Consider the following 22,776-nt stretch of genomic DNA (forward strand, 5'->3'; position numbering starts at 1 on the left):
AATTTACAATACATTTAAAAACACACCCATTTGCCCCAAGTGCCCTAGGAACTGTACTTTACCACTTGCAGACTCCCCCTCCCCCTTTGAAAACTATGTACTTTCCCTATTCTAGCATCAAAAGCTGCTTTGCTACTGACATTTTAGAAAGCAAGAATGGGAGGACCCATTCCTCAGGATGCCGACAGCTCCAGTCCCACCACCCCCACTCCCTTGATTAAAGAGAAGATTGCCCAGTTTGGGAGTTATAATGCATGCGTAATGCTTAGCAAAAACGGCAGGTTCTTTTTGTTGTCTATTAAAACCATTAAAAGTGGCTCATTCTTACCAGGGTTTTCACACGCCACATAGCATTCCAAGTAAGATTTGAAATTGTTCTCGTTGCCACCGCAGCCGCCATATATGAAGTGCGTACATTTCTTGTCCCAAACATCATAATAATATCGTGGGAACATAGCCTTGCATGGTCCTGTTTCTTTTGGCTGTTCGCATTTCAGAGGGAGGCCTGGGGGAGAGAGGGGGGCATAGAAATCTTACACACACTCACTCACACACTCACACTTCCACAGCTAATGTAAATCCTATTTCAAAGTCCTGTATCTATTATTCAAACTGCTGAGATTATCTCTTCCAAGTGGGCTGTGACAGGAGCTCTGCAGTAGTCAGGAGGTTAAAATCATGAAACAGAGAGCCCAGATGGGGTTAAACTGCTACTGCGGGGAAAAATTGTGGAACAATAATGGGATATCAGCTCCACCCAAGGCATGACGAATAACAGCAACAAGCAGGGGAAAGAAAGAACATCTTACAAGGATGGAGAAAAGCCATGGAGAGAGTAATTGCCACACACAGGAAGAACAAGGATATAGTTTGAGTTCCTCACTTGTAGTTTTATAAATCATTTAATGTGTCGACACAAGCAGAAGTTATTAATATTGCAGTTGTTTTTATAAGGGATTATTATTATGACTGGAATGTAATGGAAATTAATAAGATTTTGGAATGCAGAAATAAAGAAAATCATCAAATCCAGCACGCAGGGGGCCACTTTATCTAAATCATATAATTTGGTATTTGAACAATTGGTATTAATGATTGTATTATAAATTGGTATTGTTATAATGAGGCTATTATTGGACTGTAATTGCAAACTAATCATGAACACCTGTTAGAGCTTCATGGAGCAGAGCTCACTAGGCAGGCATAATGAGGTACATGGAGCAGTGTAGGATCATGAGGTAATAGCCCTGAAGCTGTGCTTGGCCTTTGAAATTTTCTGTGGCAGCCAGAGAGTAGGAAGCTATCGCAACTTTTGCCTCATTTGTCTGCACCAGTGGTGGCTAGACTGTGGCCCTCCTGAAGAAGATGGATCACAGCTCCCATCAGCCACCACCACCATGGCCAATGGTCGGGGATGATGGGAATTGTAGTCCAGCAATATCTGGAGAGCCACAGCTCATCCACCCTGTTCTACGTGTTCTGTCAGCCATCTTTCTTTCTCGCCTTCCGCCGTGTAAAACTAAACTAATGCCTCTCAGTGAGGTATGGGTAAAGCACGAAGCTGAGAAACAAGTAAATGAGAAGGAATGTAAAGAGGCGAGATGCTCATGACTGGCTTATCTATGTCCACAAAGCCACTTCTGAGCTTGGGAGGAGGTGGGTTTGCAGGCTTCACGCCCCTCCCCACACATGCAGGGGCTGGCTTTCAGCCCCCACGATACCAGGGGAATCCTCGGACGTGTCACCCCCCCCCCGGCCAGCCAATTGGCTGGCCCAGGAGGCGTGGCCTGCTATATTTAGGGCTGGCACAGCCAAGGATCTCCCTCTTTCCCACGCCTCAGCTGATCAGGTTTTCCCTCCCCTCCCACCCTTTAGGCCAGGCTCTCTGACGTTGCTATGGACTTTAGTTGATCGTCGTCAAGGGGCCTGGTAGGAATTTTTCCAATTGGCAGATTGGCACCAGCCACTTGGTTTTTGCCTACCTCGTAGCAAACCGTCACAACTTCTGGTATGGGCGGTTAGGCATTGGTAGAGGTATTATTATGCAGATGAAGGGGGAAGGAAGCGCCATCACCTTCCCCCAAAACAAAGGGTAGTCCGGTAAAGGATTCCGGGGGGCGTGGCCTTGTCCTAAGCCTATGGAGGTGTGGGCCCACGGCACACCCCCAAGCAGTAACTCCGGGGGGAGCTCCTGCTGACGTGCCTCAGCAGGACTCCCACTAGTGGTGGTTAACCCTTACCAGTCTTCAAGCAAGCGGGCTGAAGCCAGTTAGTTGATAGGACCAATGCCTAAGTCAATACTGCTCAATTCCTGTAATCAATAAAGTTGTGGCCTAATTTGACCCATTAACTCAAATTCTTGTGTCTCGTGTCTTTATTTCTGAAGGGGGGGGGAGGAAACTCACCACGCAACTTTAATAAACTCAATAAAAACTAGAGAATCTGCAAGTATTATTTGAGTGGTTTGGGGCACTTTTTAAAGTGGGAGCCACCACGTGACCTCCCTGCTGAAGTGGTTGAGGAGCTGACTTGACCATAAATTGGAAACAGTATACTGCCTGGTTCCATACTATTGAGCCACACAACTTTAATTGTTGAAGGAGCCCAACTTGCAGCTCGCAACCCCTTGGACCCCAAAATTCTGGATGTGTGAGCCATGAAAGACCCCAACAGGTGTCTCTTCCTTGCCCACAAGTCCCAAAGAACTGAGTGGCAAACTGAAGGGGTCCCTTCTCAACATCTTGGTGCTTAAGTGCTCAGCACACACCTGCCCATTGTAGCCGGCTTATCTCCCAGGTATGCAGGCATTCTCACTGCACTAATCGTGAATCCCACTGAGATATGCAATGCAGAAAAGAACAGGACATCTCACCTTTACTGTGGGTAGTGTGAGCTGACGAACCGTCCGGCTTGCCTATGAAAAGTAAAACGATAGCTATGTTATGGCATGACATGGTTGATGTGGGTGCTGAGTTAAACCACTTTAATACAGGGTTCTATAGGAAGACAAAACAGGGGTATGTGGGCAGCTGAAACAATAAGTTAGGCACTCACTCAGGAATTGCTCTTATCCCAAGTTACCATTCTGTTATTTTTACTGAATTTATTCATTAATTAAAATATGGATATAACACTAATTCATTTTTTTTAATCAAAGTGGTTCACAACAGTTATACATCAAACCAGTCAATAAAAGCTATATAAATCAGAAAGCAGATGAACTTTGTGGAAATATATATTCGTAATTGCCTGCATAATAAAAGTTTTCAGCAGGCTTTAAAAAGGTGTTATGGAGCAATGCAGCTGTGTGTCATCAAGATACTGGTGCTCCAAATCTCCTACTGACTGTTCCCAATAGTTTTATATAGATGTTTAAAACCACTGGGGGAGGAATAGTGTCCTGTAGAACCCCATAGCACAAGTACCAGGGGACCAAGATGTACCCACTAGTGCTATTCTCTGAACACAGCCTGGAAGATACTAATGGAACCACCCTATAAAAAAGTAAAGGTAAAAGACCCCTGGATGGTTAAGTTCAGTCAAAGGAGACTATGAGGTTGCGGCGCTCATCTTGCTTCAGGCTCAGGGAGCCGGCGTTTGTCCACAGACAGCTTTCCAGGTCATGTGGCCAGCATGACTAAACTGGTTCTGGCACAACAGGACACCGTGACAAGTGCCAAAGTGCATGAAATATAGATAATCAGTCTCACCCAGGGAAACTTGCAATGGTTCCACAAGCGGCCTGTCCACTAGTTTTGTCAAGCAAGGGGTGTTGGTGACCAGTCTATATTTATTGCACTTCACTAGGTCTAGAGCCACTGGTCCCATCACCTCCTGGCAAATAGAAGGGGAAGAAATGGAGACAGTCAGAGATTTTACTTTCTTGGGCTCCATGATCACTGCAGATGGTGACAGCAGCCACGAAATTAAAAGACGCCTGCTTCTTGGGAGAAAAGCAATGACAAACCTAGACAGCATCTTAGAAAGCAGAGACATCACCTTGCCAACAAAGGTCCATATAGTAAAAGCTATGGTTTTCCTAGTAGTGATGTATGGAAGTGAGAGCTGGACCATAAAGAAGGCTGATCGCCGAAGAATTGATGCTTTTGAATTATGGTTCTGGAGGAGGCTCTTGAGAGTCCCATGGACTGCAAGAAGATCAAACCTATCCATTCTGAAGGAAATCAGCCCTGAGTGCTCACTGGAAGGACAGATCCTGAAGCTGAGGCTTCAGTACTTTGGCCACCTCATGAGAAGAGAAGACTCCCTGGAAAAGACCCTGATGTTGGGAAAGATGGAGGGCACAAGGAGAAGGGGACGACATAGGACGAGATGGTTGGACAGTGTTCTCAAAGCTAACAACGTGAGTCTGACCAAACTGCGGGAGGCAGTGGAAGACAGGAGTGCCTGGTGTGCTCTGGTCCAGGGGGTCACGAAGAGTCGGACACGACTAAACGACTAAACAACAACAACAACAGGTCTAGAGTGGGCTTTTAAAGAAAAGCACGCTCCACTGCCTGATTGCACTCAATCATGCAAATATAGGTTTACCATACCTCTGACCCATTCAGCCACTCCACTCCAGCTACCTTTAATACGCCAGGATATTAAAGGAACTAATGGACACCTCAGCTGGCACTGCCACAACAGCAGCGTCTAAACCACAGCAGAGCAAAGCGACCTCAGCCTTGAAGGGTTTGGCTATCTGATTACAGTTGGGCACCATGTGCTCCAGAGGTCCATCCCCCTGGTCAGGAATAACAAACCTCTGGAATATGGGCTCATCCCCACTTCCACTTGTGCCGTGCCTAGAAAACACTGGTCCTGGTGGTTTCCCCTTTGCCGCACTCCATTCCAAGGAAATACCAACTCTTTAGCAGTAGATCAGAACAAATGGCAATCCATGGAAAACCGGAACTGGCATTTGCTCCAATTGAGCACTAAAGAGCGGTTTTCTCCAGGGGAGAGGAGCTGGACAAAAGGATAAGCTCTACCTCTGCTAGTTGGCTCCTCAAGGATGCATACCCTCCAACATTTCTACGATGAAAATAGGGGCATCCTATTCCATACCCTCCAACTTTTCTACGATGAGAACAGGGTTTTCCTAAGGAAAAGTGGGACATTCCAGGATCAAATCAGAAACTGGGACAGCTTCTGTAAATCCAGGACTGACCCTAGAAAACAGGGACACTTGGAGGGTCTCAGGATGTAGTGGAGGCAGCAAAGTAGGATGTCTTCACTGACCTCAAACCCATGCAGTATGTCCTGTTTTGAGCCTGAACATGAACTCAGCTCAGTCAACTGTTTGTTTGTTTGTTTGTTTGTTTGTTTGTTTGTTTGTTTGTTAACCTCCCTTTCAGTGCTCCCTACTCTCCCAAATGAGTTTAAAAGTATTTTTTTTAAAAAAAGAAAAAAAATAACTGTATGAGAAATCCAATAGTACAGACACTATTGGCAGAACAGATTCCCCCTCACCTCAGGACCTCCCCAGATCTGCTTCAGTAGGTTGGAGACCCCTCCAAAGTTCCTTCAATGGGGCATAGGGAGCTGTGGGGCAGCAGTGGGGAACCAGTGACCCTCCAAATTTTGCTGGACTATGATTTCTATTAACAATTTTAAAAAGAACCTTACAGCATGAAACCTCCAGCAGCAGAGAATCAAATCAGCAAGAGAATGACTCACTAGCAGCAAAAAGAGAAAATTTGAACAGGCTTTCACTTTAAATATTTGCTAATTTTTAAAGATCAGGAACAGAAAGAAAAAAAAGATTTGTCCTTACCGAACCTTACACACTCAGCTTCGCAATCAAGGAGATGTAGAAAGTTGTTTGCATTGCCTCCACAGCCACTGTAGATGAAGGTCATGCACCTGCCGCTCACAGTATCGAAGTAAAAATTCCGGTAAACTGAATGGCACCTTCCATATCTTGGACGTAATTTGCACTTGGCAGGCCGTTCCTCTTGAGGAAAGGTGAGAAGAAGAGCAATGACAAGTTCCTTATATGCCATCTCATCTTTCGAAACTCAAAAGAAGATGCCGTTTGAAGATGTGACATTTGTGAATCCAACACCTGATGTCATCTCTGCCAAACAGCCAAAGTTGGACCTTCCCAAATGGGATCCAAGAGTCACATAGACCAAAGAACCCAACTGGGAGCCTAGTTGCAAAGAGTCCGGTTGTGGTTTCTACCACAGCCCTTAAGAAGACTATAGCACACCACCATAATAAACAGAGGACTCAGTTACATTAGTCAATAAATGCATTACAACACTGTGACACCAAATGGTGCTATAGAGCTGTTTTTTGCAGAGCGTTTTCAGAGCGTGTTGTTTTTTAAATATACAGTATCTGTGTCGATCTTGCCTGAGTAAACGTCTGTGGGATCACCCTGACAATGAGGCTGCTGCCCCTCCTTCCCTCTCCCTCCGCTGGTCCTTTCAAAGGTGTTTCATTCCCAAGTGCTCTAGTTTAAGAAAACCATTCCACATACTATATCATCAGGAGAGCTAGAAGGTGAGCAAAGGTGTGAATGGAGGAACGAGGCAACAGATGCAGCAGACCCTGACTTCAAATGTGTTATCCGCTGTTGAATATACCGGTAGTCTGTCCCTAATCTGCAAATCAAATCTATGTACAACTTGCCTGGACTTTGATCTTTGCTGCTGTAATCCAAATGGAGTGTGTGAAATAATATACATTTTCCACCCGGTGCGGTGGGCAGTCCAAGGGCTTTTTGGCCATATTCACTTTTATTTTCTTTAACATTCTTGAAGATAAACATCTCTCCTAGAGGCTAGTAAGTGTGACTCCTGCTGCATACTTTAAAAAAGGTCACTGGAAATGAGATCACATAATTTTGGGCTGCGTACACCATACCTGCCAATATTTCTCCAATGAAAATAGAGATGATGATGATGATGATGATGATGATGATGATGATGAAAGCCCATTAATAATTAATAATTAATAATTAATAATTAATAATTAATAATTAATAATTAATAATTAATAATTAATAATTAATAATTAATAATTAATAACTAATGACTAATAACTAATAACTAATAATTAATGATTAATAATTAATTGTTTCCAAGGGCTGTATGGGGAAAGTATGGGAGCTCCCGTGTTGTGATCTGAGGAAACTTTTTTTTTTAATTGCATGCTGTTCCTGGAAATAGCTTCATGTGATCACAAAGCCCTCTTTCAAGAGATAATTCTGGCTGTGTTTTGAAAATGCACTAAATATATTGCACTTCCTAGTGTAATAAAAAAAATTAAGGTCTTGTATATATAATAAATGTTCATAAATGTACCAAGCAAACACGTACATAAATATATAAACCACATATCTGCACAGGAAGATAGTCCTGAAACCATTTTGACTCCCAAACTCATCAAATGTTTCTCTGCAAGGAGGGAGGGAACTTTCCCATTGTCTCAGGAATTAAGTAATTACCATCTCAAAGGAATGGCCAGACTACCAGAAAAGGTAATCAGATAAGGCATTATCAGATAACCTGGCAGACAGGAAAAACAACAACATTCAAATTTCTGTTGTAGACCGCCTTTTCTGTGATGTAGGTATGATGTTTGTGGGGGGTGGTCTGGGGCTACACCCCTTCTGTGGTGTATGTATGATGTATGGAGGAATGGTCTTCAGCTGCAGGGCAGGGAATTTCAAAATGTATATATAAGGGTGGGCACACCTTTGTTCTGGGTCCTCCTCTGCTCTCCTGTGTGTGAGGGGAGCACCCTGTTGCAACAGCTTTAATAACAATCAAGCTTACTAGCTGCTTTGCTTCTCAATATTCTCTGGTTGGCCTGTTATTTTCTCCGACCGATGGAGAACCTACAAAAGACTCTGTAAGGGCAGATTTTGTTTACAACACTAGCCTCTTCAAGATGTTGGCTTTCTTTTTAGAAAGTTAAAGAGAATGAAGAAGAAATGGTTTAAAATCCCTCTGAACACCTCATATATCAAAATACTTCAAAACATGAATTTATATTTTTAAAAAGGGTAATTCAGAAGACAGATTGTGAATTTTGATAGGGTTGGACTGCCAGTCACTAGTTACAGGGTGGAGTGACTGAACTCTGTACGGAAACATCCACACTAAACTTTGAAAGCAATATTATACCACTTTAAACTGTCGTGGCTTCTCCCAAACTATTTTAAAAGCTGTAACTTGTTTTTCAAGATATTTTAAGGGTGCTTAAAAACCTGTGATAAGAAAAACTGCCACCTTCCCCTGTGCTTCTAATATTAGATAGTTCGGCATACTCAAGAATCAAACGTTTTCTATCTCTTTTGTAGGAAATGTGTGTGTGTGTGTGTGTGTGTGTGTGTGTGTAGTACATTCTGCAATGTCCATTTTTAGGAAGCCTCTATTTCCCCCACCCCCAGAGCTCAGACCCTCCAAGTGTCCCTATTTTCCAGGGACAGTCCTGAATTTACAGAAGTATTCCTGGTTTCTGATTTGATCCTGGAATGTCCTGCTTTAACTTAGGATGCCCCTATTTTCATCAGAGAAATGTTGGAGGGTATCATAGGTGCCAACTCCCTGGGGCCCAGGGCGCAAGAGCACCCACAAATTTTGATGCCAGGGCCATGCACACTACATGGCGCCATGGGCCTGGGCACCCACATTTGCGGTGCCAAGCTGGCACTCCTGGAGCGTACAGAATAGGACATTCCCGTGGTGTTTTTTTCAGCCAGAACACACCGAAACTCTGTTCCGGCACCTCTCAGGTGGCCACCATTGCCATTCTAAGAGAACAAGGGAGGCATTCATGGTGAGTTCTGGCACCTCTTTTTCTAGAAAAATAGCTCTTCAACAGAGAAATGTTGGAGGGTATTAGAACTACAATTGGGATTCACTGTTAAACTGCTCTGGAAATAGAGGGGAATGGGCATTTTCTAACAACTCTCAGCACCCTTAACAATTCACATTTCCCAGGATACGTTGGTAAAAGCTATGACTGTTTAAAGTGGTATAACACTGCTTTAAAGGTATAGTGCAGATGGGACCTTATGTATCCATTAGGACGAAAGTCCCAAGCTAAGAGGTAAGTACACAGGCAGGGTGAACAGAATGCGAAAAGGCAGAGCATTTGTCGCCCACTGTTGGAGGTGAGTGGCACCTGCCACAGAACTGTTCTCATGATATTAGCGCAAAGCCTGTGCCTCCAAATCCCATTCCATTCTGCATTGGATGCCTAACTTGCAGAGAGGCCCAGCAGACTTGAGGCATATGAGGGCCAGAAAAAATGGAAGTCTTACCTTCCCAAATGGCATCCAGAGAGGGAAACAAACCGTGCGCCTTAGACCAAGGTGCCAATAATCCCATGATGAAGGCCAGGGATACAATGATATTGCACTGCATGGTGGCTGATTGATGCAAATCCTCAGTGCTGAGAGAAACAACTTTATATAGTGATGTAGAGCAAGATAGTCATCTGGACATCAAGCACAAGTTTTTAATAGGCAAGAACACTCTGAAGCACCTCTGCTTAGAGCAAGATAACCTCCTGTCCTTGAATGAGGACTGCTGCAAACTAGGGACATGGAGGAGCCATCAGGTTCTTCGGCAAAATCTTGGCATAGCCAGAAAGAGATCTGTTCCCATAAGATGGTGATACAAACCACAGGTGTGACATGGAAGATTCAGAACGGATACAATTCTTCTTGCAGAACATAGTTGGCCATCAACTCAGAGTTCATTCTGACTATCTTTTGTACTGCATTTCTAGCTTTAAAGCTCAGTGTTCAAGTTCTCCTCCCCACTCCGCCCCCAGCACTTTCCCCTTGAAAGTTTGCTGTTTGTCGCTGAATCAGAGCAAACCGCAGAAAAGCCAAGTTGCCTTTGGTTTTGATTTAGCATTAAAAAGTGGGCTTTCCTTGGTTAAAAAGAGAGAGAGACCGTGCTCCCCTGGAACCAGCCTTGCCTTCATTCCCAGGTTAGCTCCTAAGTTTGTCTGAGGGAGGGAGCCATCCATTAACTACCCAAAAATTCTCCTCACAACCTACCTTTTCCTCCCACCAACAACTGTGGGCATGAATATTGTGGGAATGTTCAGGGTAGCAGGAGAGGATACATTGTTCATTAATACCCTTCCTAACTTGCACTGGCAAGTTCCTTTCCTAAGCAGAGTGCATTCCCCTTTACCCAGCAGAAAACTAGTTGCAAACATGTGTGAGTTTCTTAAGACAATACGCAATTCAATCTGGCTTGTCCAGGTTGAAATGTGCTCTAATATTTTCCTGGTGAGACCCATTGAATCCCTCCTAAAAGAATAAAGACACCACAGTATTATTCACAAGCAACAAAAAGAAAGTTTACTTCTCACGATCAGACAGAGCACAGTGTGATCCCTGAAGGCAGGCTTTAGGCTTAAAGTTACAAATGTATAAAAACAGGTTTACGCCATAAGGGAGATGACCTGAGGGACTGCCTGGCTGGCAGCCAGCAGTTCATTCCAAGACGTTCGCAGGGCGAAAGGAAGATGGAAAAGAGGGAGGGGCAGCATGCCTTGGCCTTTGACCAGGTCTGGAAAGGTCATGCCCACCTACTAGTCACCAGGCAGAGGGCCTTCTCGGTAGTGGAGCCCGCCCTATGGAACACTCTCCCATCAGATGACAAAGAAATAAACAGCTATCTGACTTTTAGAAGACATTTGAAGGCAATCCTGCTTAGGGAAGCTGTTAATATTTGATGAATTATTGTATTTTAATATTTTGCTGGAAGCTGCCCAGAGTGGCTGGGGAAACTCAGCCAAATGGGTGGGGTATAAACAATTATTATTATTATTATTATTATTATTATTATTATTATTATTATTATTATTACATTCCGTCAACTATTTAAAAGAGAGTTGGGGGACCTTTGGCCCCGAAGAGACCATTGGGTCTCAGTTCCCATCAACCTCTGATAGCACAGCCAGGAAGGCTGTGGGGGGAGGGGTTGAGTACAGCTTGGTCACCCCTAGCTGAATGTGTGCTGCTTTCATTTCTAATTATTTTACTAATGTGAGTTTTTTAAAAAAGTGCAACATAAATACTGCAACAGCAGGAGATGAATTCAGTCGAACACCCTAACAAAACAAGAAGGGCTTCTAAATGGATTTTCACTTCAAACATTGGATAATTTTAAAGGTTCATTAGTCCTCACCATACCTTTTACACTCTTCAAGGCACTGGGTGAGAAAATTAAAGTTGTTTCCCATTGCCTTCGCAGCCACTGTAAATGAAGATCCTGCACATCTTGCTCTTAACATCATAGTAATAATTTCAATGGAAATAATTAGTTTCCATATTCTGGATGGAGTGTGCATTTGCTAGGCATAGTTTCTGGGGGAAGGGTGGGAAGAGGATGAATGAGTAGATCCATAAAAGTTATCCATTCTTATGAAACAGAAAGGAAAATGCCATTCCCTCAAATAATCCTGGGAACTGTAGCTTCTAGGGGTATGAGGAATCATACCTGTATAGACCACGACAGGGCTCTTTTGTGGGAGGGAGGGCCATGTGCTCTTGATGTGCTTTCAATGTTTGGTGTGTACAAAGCCATTCTTTCCAAAGGCTTTATGGAGGGGGCGGGTATGTGTGCTCCCATGTCATGATTTGGGAGCACAATAACTTCAATTTGTATTCTGAATGTTCTTATGTGATGCCAATAAAGGTTACTTGACTTGAATCACTTCAATTGATTCTTTAGCACTGTTTCCAGAGACTTTCCTGCCTCTGTTTTGAAAGAACACTACAGAAACTGCACTTCCTGGCCTCTAGGAGATGCTGCTTTTACCTTTAGGAAAGTCATAGAGAATAAAGGAAGAGTTACATTCCCTCTAACACCTCATATTGCTGCAAGTTCAAATGTCAAGATACGAATTTGTGAAGCTGAATTTGTAAATCAGAAACCGAATGTAAATCAGAAACAGGGTCAGATTGTCAGTTGCTTTTTAAACCGAGGGGAATAGGGGTCTCTAACAACTCTCAGCACCAGAGCAATCTACAGGTCCCATGCCAGAAAACTGTCATCATGATGGCACTAGTCCAAGCCTCCCAACCCCGTCCAATATGCAGGGGATGTCTGGCAGCTAGCAGAGTTGAAGCCTATGAGGGCCAGAAGTCTTACTTGCTGAATAGGCAAAGAAATCCTGCTTCTTGGACAAAGGTGCCAATAATCCCACGATGAGGACAAGGAGTGCCGTGTTAATGCACTGCGTGGTGGCTGCTTGATGTGAATGCTCAGTGCTAAGAAGAGCCATGTTATATAGTATTCAACAGTGATATGGAGGGAGATAGTCATTTGGACATCAAACATTTTTAATAGGCAGGGACATACTGAAATAGCTCTGCTTAGATCAAGACAACCTCCTGCTCGTGAACAAGGACTCTTCCGAACCAGGGACATGGAGGAGTTTGCTTGCATGGCCATCACTCTGTATACCAGCAGAGGGGAACCTCCAGTTGTCGGGCCAGATTAAGCTGAACAAGGGTCCTAATGTATAGCCTGCAAAACCATTTCCCTCCAGCCAAACGCACTTGCCCCACACCTAATGTCCCATGTGACATCGCACCAGGTGTGTGGCAGGTGAAGTCACAACTGCAAGGAAACCATTGGGAACCTCAAGTGTACGTTCAGCAGGGCCCCCTGGGATTGGCTATACGAGCAAGTTTTCAATCAGCAACTCTGTAGCTGATTTGCTCTCACGGCAAGGACCATGTGGAAATGCTTCCTTTTCCTGTGCTGTTTGAAATTCAGCCTCTCCAGGAGGAAAGAGCATTCCACCTGATGCCATGGTGATGTCAGATGATTGACAGGTGGGTCAAAGTGGCTCTTGTGGGCTTGAGGAAAGCAGAATCCTGCCCACTGGCCTGGTCCACTCCCCCCCCCGATGTATAGGTATATACAGCCAGAGCCAGCCCTATCATTAGGCAGAGAGAAGTGGCTGCCTGAGGCACATGTGACGTCAGGTGTGAGGCAGGTAAAGATGGGGGTCCAGAGGAATGTTTGGGAGCCTGAAAATGGCTACTACTTGTCCCTTGTCTAGTGAGGTTTACTGCCAGCGCTGGTCAGCTGATCTGTGATGACAGCAAGGATCGCAAAGGAAAACCATTCTCAGGGACAAGGAAATACTTCGCCTGGCGTCATGGTGATGTTGTATGATTGGCAGGTGGGTGCTCACACCTACCTGTCAAAGTGGTCCTCGGGGATTGGGGAAACATCTGGATCTGGCCTCCTGGCTAAATCCAATCCCTGATCTCTGTTGCCTGAGATGGAACAGGCAATGGTATCCGCACCAAGGTCACATTATACTCAGGTTGTAAAGTAACTTGGCCAGGCTCAGTATAATGAGGGAAAGTCATAGCCTTGAAGGTGAATGAAAGCATGTTTGGAGCCTTTGTTCCACTGGATTCAGTGAGATGTTAGTGGGTGTGAAAATAGAATAGACTGAGCTCTGCATAAGGACTCAAGGTCAACCTGAAGAAAGAAGTGAGAGGTATGAACAATTAAATGTGAAGGTGCAGCCAAGACCAGTTTGCAGCACGAGGAATGTTTTGGGGGTATTTTTTAGCTTGTGGAGACATTGAGTTACGGGAAACATGAGACAAGTTTATAACATCAAACATGGCAGAATCGGTTGAGTGGTGCAGGTAGCAGATTGACCAGAGAACAGGAGATTGACAGAAATCCCCCACTGCTGCCTCTATATGCTCTAAAAAGTATAAAATGCATTGGTGGGGTAAAGAAAGTGTGTGTGGTTTGAGATTTGTGGTTATATGACTTCCAATCCATTGAACGTTCTCCCACAGTTTTACTGCATTTTCCTATCATCATCCCTACTTTAAAAGGTATGGTGTTGTTGTTTTTTAAAGTTGGGGGAGATTTGTCAATTCTGCAAAACAATGAAAGTCTAGAATTGGCCCTTGATGGCCCCTCATGGATAACCTTGAGGGCATTTTTGGAAGGGATGCAACAGGGATGGTTCAGAGGTTCAGCTTCAAAAATGTAGAGGGCTGGTATGGCAACTGAAACCACCAAATTGCCTTTGGATTAGTTAAAGCTGCATAAACACCGTCAGAACTCAGGATAATTGTGGGAGAAGTCATGAGCTTTAAATGTACAGCCTGTGTGCAGCCTAAGTCAAAAAAGAACAATTGCCACCCACTGGTCACCTCATTTCATAGTAAAAAGCAAACCCATCTGAATGTTCACCATGCCTGCTCTTGATTCGCTGATTAAGTGAGCGGGTGGGACCAATAACCCAGGCAGCAAGCTCAGCCCATAGGCTTCCTTTTCTGTCAGAGAACCAGTCCCTGGGTATTCCCACGTTGAATTCCCATGCGTGGAGGAATGCCAGCCCACAATGGTGCCCACCAGAGAGGGTGAGGGGACTTCTCCCTCTCCTATGAAATGAGGATATTGAATTAATGCAGTTGGAACGCAATCATTGCATAAATAACTTTCAGAGAATAATGGAAGTTCCTCTCTGGGAAAGTTCTAAACATTTTCTGTGTCCTTACCATTGCCTGCACATGCCCAAAAGCATTCATATTCCTTATTGAAGTTATTTCTGTTCCCTGCACAGCCAGTGTAGTTGAACGGCTTGCAGGTTCTGCTCCTGTCATCGTAGTAAAAGCGAGGAAAGGCACTGTGGCAGTGTCCCATGTCTAGGGGTTGTTCACAGTAATCAAGCAGAAACTCTGATATTGCAGGGGCAGAGAAGGACAGAAACAAGGTTCATTTTTATTACTTGGTTCTTTGAAGGAAATAGAATTTTAAGGTGACATACTTGTGGTCGCAACCAAGGGCACCAACTTGCCCCCATGTCATGGGGTGCATCACTGGGCAGGGCTGGGCAGGCATCCCACCGCCACGATGCCGGCCCTCGCACGCTGGGTGGGTATTGGGGAGTGTGGAGTTGGGCTACCTCCTCCCTACGTGACATTGATGGGGAGGCAGAGGCGGAGTGGAGCCACAGGATTTTGGGGGAGTTCAGCCCACTCCTTGAAAAAATGGCAGGGGGCTGAAGACCCCTCAGCCCCCACCACTTGGGGCTGCACCTGGTTGCAACACCTGAGATTATCTCAGTGACAATTATGAAAACTCTGCCCTGGGATTCGACAGTCACACTGACAAGAGTGGAAATGTGGACAACAGATGAAAGAGACCAGTTGGGACTCATTACATTTACGTTCGTTAAAAAAAGAAGTTATAAATGCATTGTAGCACTGTGAAAATTTATTGAAATTGGAACTCTATGAAATTTTCCATTGTGAGCTTTAAAACGGTTTCTTTTCATAGCATTTTCAGAGTGTTTTTTTACAGCTGTGTAGATGCAGTCAAGGACTTAGATAGGATGAGATTATGGTTTCTGAGATTCCTTAAGGCATATTTAGCATACTATCACAGAAAATTCACCAACAGCCTCTGATTTGGTGCAGCCTTTCATAGAAAGTAACAGCTTAGTAGTATAGATACGGCAAAGCAGACCTGAAAAAACAGGCTGCAGAACTGACAAAATGCAGTAGGAGTGGAAGGCAGAATGCATACGAAGGTCAGAAGGAGAATGCCATGGAGCCCTCCTTTACTCGGTCCTTACCTTTAAGTATGTCAGGATTTATCAGGTATTCAGGTATTTCTGTTATAAGGAGAAGGAGAACCATGTTAACCAAATGGTAGAGACTGGAGACCATTTTTATGCTGAAAATTACAATCGCTATGGAACAATCTAGAGCAACTCTAGTTAGGGTTCTGTTCTTGAAAAAGCACTATGCTAAGGACTTACTGCAGCTCAGTTTAGGATCCATTAATGATCGGTAGGCTGTCTTGTCCTTTTCCATGAATATGCACATAAATTAACATCCTCCCTTTAATGTGCCAGTGGAGTTTAGGTGAAACGGAATCAGGTTAGATACAGTAATTAGATACACCAGTGTGACAGGAGAGGATGGCAAGTGTGGTGGGAAAATTCAAGGACAATAAAAGATACTTGTTTATAATTACTGCATTTTTCCATGTATAATACTATATTTACCCCCAATTTTTTAAAGTTTAAAATTGGGGGTCACCTTATACACAGAACGTTGCAATTATTTACAGATATTTCTTATTGATAACAATTTTTGGTATGGCGCAAGCAAACCTTTATTTTGGAAGTGTGGCACAGAGCAATAAGTTTAAGAACCACTGTCCCAAGGGATACTCCCCCTAAGGCTGCATCTACACAGTTAAAAAAAAACGCTGGGAGGAGGGGGAGTTTCAAAGCTCACAATGGGAAATATCAAGTTCAGATTTCAGCTCTACAGCAACATCTGATGTTGCAGTGTTTTAACACACTCATAATGTGGTGTTTTTTTTTTTACTAAAGTAGCTGAGTCCCTAGTCTGATATGTTTCAGATTGCCAGCGCAATTGTATGTTTTGGATCCTGAACACCGAAAAGTAAATGCTTCTGTTTTCAAACATTTTTCAGAACCTGAACGTGCGATGTGGCTTCCACTGAGTGCAAGAAGCTCTTGCAAACAATGGGAAGCTGCGCCTCAGTTTTCGAACGTTTCGGAAGCCAAATGGGCTTCCAGAACAGATTACATTCGAGAACCGAGCTGCCACTGTACAAAACCCTTTGTTCAGCCATGCATTCAGGTGACTTTTGTCACTGTTCTCAAATGATAACATTAAAAAAACCAAATTCTGCACCCTTTCCCTTTTTTTCCTTAGTGCTATACAAGATTTTCTTTCACTTTGACACCTGCAAACTTTCCCTGCTCTAGCATCAAGCTTTCGCACTCTAGAGTCAAAAGTTGCATTTCTTGTGACTTTTTCCAAATCAGCAATGCTTACCCCCTTAGTACCAAAGCTACCCCACTCCCCCCATGTTTATAGGGCAATATGCTGCGGTAGCAGAGCTGCAACGCCACTAGAGCATGCATAAAGTTAAGCAAAAAGTGTGAGTTCTTTGTGTTGATTGAAAAAAAGACAAAAAGTGGCTCATTCTTACCATACTTTTCACACTCCTCGTAGCATTCCCTGAAAGAATGGAAATTGTTGTCGTTGCTTCCACATCCACTAAATATGAACATGAAACATCTCTTCAACTTGACATTGTAATAATAGCGTAGCACACTAGATTGGCAATTTCCGAATGAAAATGGCCGCTTGCATTTTAGAGGTAGCTCTGGAGGAGGAGGAAACGGGGATGTGGAAAGCTCACACATATATAGTAGATGTAAACCCTATTTCAAAGTCCTGCAGTTCAAACTGCTGAGATTATCTGTTCCAAGTGGGCAATGACAGGAACCCTGGAGTGGTATGCAGTAGTGTCAGGTGTTGAAAAAGACCCCACCCATTTCCCAGCCCCTTCGACCCCAAGATTCTGTATCGGGGTCCCAACTTGAATAAAACATTGGGGGAAGCCAAGGTAAGTCCTGCCCTCTAGCGCAGGGGTCTGCAACCTTTAAGACAAAAAGAGCCACTTGGACCCGTTTCCGAAGGAAAAAAAACTGGGAGCCGCAAAACTCGTCATTATAAAAAATAACTTTTTTGTCACTTTTTATTATTTCTTTATTTGACCCCTCAAAATTACTCCTCCTCATAGAAATAAACGTTAAATTAACAAGTTACCTTTTGTGTGTGTGTGTGTTCTTCATTCCCCTTCAAAACAGTGACCAGCGTACATGCCCCCTTTCAGTGCAGTGACCAGCGTACATGCCCCTTACAATGTAGCGGGCGGGCGGGCGGGAAGGTGACGTCGGGACGGTGCGTGACTAACGCACGCACCGCCCCCATGCGACATCACAGCCAGTACAGCACCCGCCACAGTGGGGAGTGTCGGGGCGCACAATGCGCCTCCTCCCCTCGCTAGTATCCGCCCCGGAGCCGCGGCAAAGGTGTAAAAGAGCCACATGCGGCTCTGGAGCCGCGGGTTGCTGACCCCTGCCAAAGTTGATTCCTACCAATCCAAATGGAAAGCTACACTGCATGAAAAGCTAAGAGGCTTGGGGTTTTCCCCACATGCCCTGATAGCTGTAGGTTATGAGAAAGCTAGAGCAATAATCCATCAACGAATTTGGGATGTGGAGCTGCAATGCCACATGAGCGAGATGAATAAACACCCGGCAATAAAAGATAATGGGAGAGGATTTACCCCAGCAAATTATTTCTCAAAATTACAAATACCCAAATACAGACGGTCCTTTACCCTCGCTAGATTCAACATGCTGCCATCTGCCTTATTGCAGGGCAGATTCGAGGGTAAACCATATGTGAAATAAGTCTGCCCCTGCGGCTCGATATAGGTAGAAACTGTCTCTCATGTCTTGTCATGCTGCCATTTCTACGGGGATATACACTCGGTATTTATCACTCCTGTTATACAAAAATCTCCAAATGGGTCCAAACTTCAATGTCTAAAACTCCTGGTAGAGGACAAGGATTTAGAGATCACGCTAAGGGTGGCCAAATTCTGTGCAACTGCCATAAAACTTAGGGAACAAGCTGCACTACCAAAATGATTAAGGTTTTAAATGACAATTTTAGGTTATATTTTAGTGATCAAGATTTAATATATATTTTTAACTGACGCTATATCTGAATTTCCTCTGTTATACCCAAATGCAATTCAATGTATTTCTGTTGTGTTTTATGATTTTCCTGATATTGTAAGTGAGCCGGAACTGGTCTGTGACCGTAATAATAAAATTCAATTCAAGTCCTGCCCCACATAGTCAAAAGGCTTGGCACACAGAGACCATTTGAATGGAAATGCCCATCAATTTTGGGGGGCCTGGAGCTCATGGTTTGCATATCCTATGAAATGCCCTCGTAGATTCCCTTCTGGGCTCCCTAGTCCCACAAAGTGGCAGGCTGAGGCAGTCCTTTCTCATCATCTTGCTGCTTATGTCCTGTCTCTTTTGACTCTCATATTTAGAGGCATCTCCCCCACTCCATTTCTGAATCACGCTGCAGGCAGCCATAGGAACTCTTACCTTGTTTCCACCCAATTAGCCTGTGTACTTGAAGTGCTGTGAAAAGGACAAGGAGAACAATCTTACTGTACAGCAGATTTGATGTGAGTGTGAAACAGCTTAGATACAGAGTTTTACGGGGAAATGAAAAACAGACCATTGGACAGTTGATACAATTAGCTAGAGATTAATTCAGGAACTGCTCTTTCCCATCCAGTTCTTAATTAAACATTGTACTATCTCAGGCATAGGCAAACACGGCCCTACAGATATTTTGGCACTACAACTCCCATCATCCCTAGCTAACAGGACCAGTGGTCAGGGATGATGAGAGTTGTAGTCCCAAAACATCTGGAGGGCTGAGTTTGCCTATGGCTGTAACTATCTCCATTAAACATTACAGTGGTACCTCGGGTTACAGATGCTTCAGGTTACAGACGCTTCAGGTTACAGACTCCGCTAACCCAGAAATAGTACCTCGAGTTAAGAACTTTGCTTCAGGGTGAAAACAGAAATCACACAGCGGCGGTGCAGCGGCAGCGGGAGGCCCCATTATCTAAAGTGGTGCTTCAGGTTAAGAACAGTTTCAGGTTAAGAACGGAGCTCCGGAACAAATTAAGTTCTTAACCAGAGGTACCACTGTACACACTTTCCATCACCTTCCCAAAGCTGGGCAAGCACTAGGTAGGCTTTGGGAAGGGTCTGGGAGGACTCTAGGACCCTGTCAGACAGAGCCCTCATGCCTCCTCCAGAAAGCAAGTTAGGCTTTGGGAAGGAGGTGGGTGGATGGCCTCTCAGCTCAGTTCACCCTGTGCTGGAAAACAGGTCACAATGCCCTAAAAACACTTCTAATTGTTTTATTTATTTAGAGATTACTGTAAGAACTAAGGGCACATTCCCATATTAACATCCTCCCTTATTACAGGGTTAACACCTTCCTAGGCAGCTTACAAGGGACGCGGGTGGCGCTGTGGGTTAAACCACAGAGCCTAGGACTTGCCGATCAGAAGGTCGGCGGTTCGAATCCCTGCGACGGGGTGAACTCCCGTTGCTCGGTCCCAGCTCCTGCCAACCTAGCAGTTCGAAAGCACGTCAAAGTGCAAGTAGATAAATAGGTACCGCTCCAGTGGGAAGGTAAACGGCGTTTCCATGCGCTGCTCTGGTTCACTAGAAGCAGCTCAGTCATGCTGGCCACATGACCTGGAAAAACTGTGTGCGGACAAACGCCAGCTCCCTCGGCCAGTAAAGTGAGATGAGCGCTGCAACCCCAGAGTCGGTCACGACTGGACCTAATGGTCAGGGGTCCCTTTACCTTAGGCAGCTTACAAGAATTTTGGGGTCCCCTCTGAAGTTGAATTTATGGGCCATGGGAGTCTGTAGGGGAAGGGTGTGGAAAGATGGAGTCACCATATGTAGCTGGAAACAACTCCTATCAACATCTTTTTTTTAAAAAAGGTGATGCAGCAGAACATCTCCAGCAGCAGAGAATCAATTCAGTACAACACTCCCTAGAAACACAAGGGCAACTTTTAAATAGATTTTCACTTCAAACATTTGGTTGTTTTTAAGGTTTAGGGGAAAGGAGGGGGTATTAAAATTGTCCTTACCAGACGGGTGACACTCAAAAACACATTGGTATACATCTAGGAAGTTGTTTCCATTGCCTCCACAACCACTGTAAATGAATTCCCTGCACATTTTGCTCTTAACATCGTAGTAAAACTGTGTAAGGAACGCCTTGCATTTTCCATAATCCGGAGTGAGTGTGCATTTTTTAGGTATAGTTCCTGGAGGAAGGATGGGAAGAGGAACAGCCACAGGTACCATATATGTTATCTCATCTTTTGAAGCACAGAAGATAATACCATTTGAAGACATTTGTTAACCCTACATCTGATATTTTCTCTACCAAGTAGCCAAAGATGGAGCCAATCTGGAGTTCATTTGTAGAGTTCAGTGGTGATTTCCCCCCATAGGCTTTAAGAAGACTGCAGGACTTAGGAATAATAAATTCAGTGAATGTCTGTGGGGCCACACTGACAACGAAGCTGTTACACACACACACACACATCGAGGCACTAAAGGCAGCATATTCCCACATGGAATGTGTTAGTTGCTGTCGAATGCAGTGCATCCATCATTCTCAAGTCAAATGTAGAATCAGCTGCGACTTTGAGCAAAGTTTGCTATTGTAATCCAAACTGAGATCATGAAATAATTTATATTTCCTGCCCCAAGGGATGCTAGCCCAAGGGCTTTTTAGCCCTGTTGATTTCATTTTCTTTTAGCGTTAAGAATGTCTCTCCAAAAGCCAAAGAATGTGATACCTGCCACATGCTTTCAAACTGGAGCTGGAAATTTTCCTAGAAAGGGCACTATCAGCTCATGTGATGTTGCCTGTGTAGACACTATTGGTGTAAAGCAAATTGTGTTCTTCAAAGAATCCTGGGAACAGTAGTTTGTTCTGGGTGCCGTGAATTGTAGCTCTGTGGGCATTGTAGGCCTTGGGGTGGGAGGGATCCATGTGCCTTAAGTGTATGGTGTAGAGGCAGCCATTGTTTCCAAGGGGGAGGGGAAATATGGGTTCTCCAATGTCATTATTTTTGTATAGCATTTTTTCCTGAGACGTTTCTGGATTTGTTCAACAGGAACTGCGCTTCCTCATCTCTGGGAGATGTTGCTTTTACCTTTAAGAAGTTATAGACTATAAAGAAGGAAACGATTTAAAATCCCGGTGAACACTTCCTATTACTGTAGATTTATGTGTCAAGAGACTTCCAAACTTGAATTTATAAAACTGCATTTGTAACAAAGAAGGATATGCCTACCATTTTCACTAGTTACAGGGCAGACTCAAACTATTATACCACTTTAAACATTCATGGCTTCCCCAAAGTACATGGGGAACTGTAGTTTATTAGGGGTGATAAGACTTGTCAAGAGACCCCAAGCCCCCTCCCACAGCAACAATTCCCAAATTTACCTGGGAAGAAGGCTTGTACCTTGAGGAGAAGGGGGTCTCCGAACAACTCTCAGCCCATTGACCAATTACAGATGGGTAGCCGTGTTGGTCTGCCATAGTCAAAATAAAAAAATTCCTTCCTGTAGCACCTTAAAGACCAACTAAGTTAGTTCTTGGTATAAGCTTTCGTGTGCATGCACACTTCTTCAGATACACGTGCATGAAGAAGTGTGCATGCACACGAAAGCTTATACCAAGAACTAACTTAGTTGGTCTTTAAGGTGCTACAGGAAGGAATTTTCCCATTGACCAAGTTACACTTCCAGGAATCTTTCGTAGAAACCATGGCAGTTTAAAGGGGAATAATACTGCTTTAAAGGTAGAGCACAGATGGGATCCTATGTATTCATTAGGGTGAAAGTGTAGAGGCAAGGATACAGGCAGGCTGAACAAAAGGTGAAAAAGCAGAGCATTTCTCTGAGTCTCCCAGAGTCAATAGTGACTTACACATGCCAGAGAACTGTCGCCATGATGATGCCCAATGCCCAACCTGCCCAGTCCCATCCAATCTGCAGGGGATTCCTAACTTGCAGAGAGGCCTGGCATATTGCACACTTGATGCATAGAAGGGCCAGAAGGCTTACCTGTTGAACGGAAAAAACCCTGCACCTTAGAGCAAGGTGCCAATATCCCCATGATAATGACCAGGAGTGTAGTGCTATTGCACTGCATGTTGATGTGAATATTCAGTGCTGAGAGGAACCTCCTTATATAGTATTCAATAGTGATGTGGAGGGAGATAACCACCTGGACACTGAACATAATTTTTTAATAGGTAGGGA

At 44.2% G+C, this 22,776-nt stretch overlaps 1 protein-coding gene and 1 long non-coding RNA gene across 2 annotated transcripts; both read right to left on the reverse strand.

Annotated features, from left to right (window-relative positions):
* Positions 1-333: 333 nt before the first annotated feature.
* Positions 334-9,381, reverse strand: LOC308574276. The gene is made up of 4 exons (XR_014002428.1): positions 9,284-9,381; positions 5,780-5,959; positions 2,873-2,914; positions 334-505 (listed from the first exon to the last, which is right to left on the reverse strand). It is a non-coding gene; the product is annotated as an uncharacterized lncRNA (long non-coding RNA).
* A 4,022-nt stretch (positions 9,382-13,403) lies between these two features.
* LOC308574212 (carboxypeptidase inhibitor SmCI-like) lies at positions 13,404-22,756 on the reverse strand (the record flags this gene model as incomplete). Its single annotated transcript, XM_081171831.1, has 7 exons — positions 13,404-13,487; positions 14,531-14,710; positions 15,610-15,648; positions 17,007-17,183; positions 18,994-19,029; positions 20,580-20,759; positions 22,579-22,756. The coding sequence occupies 7 exons, from the start codon at positions 22,754-22,756 to the stop codon at positions 13,483-13,485; spliced, it is 795 nt and encodes a 264-aa protein (XP_081027957.1). The 3' UTR covers positions 13,404-13,482.
* Positions 22,757-22,776: the final 20 nt, after the last annotated feature.

Source organism: Podarcis bocagei (genome assembly GCF_964188305.1).
Source record: "Podarcis bocagei genome assembly, chromosome: 15".
Taxonomy (NCBI): domain Eukaryota; kingdom Metazoa; phylum Chordata; class Lepidosauria; order Squamata; family Lacertidae; genus Podarcis; species Podarcis bocagei.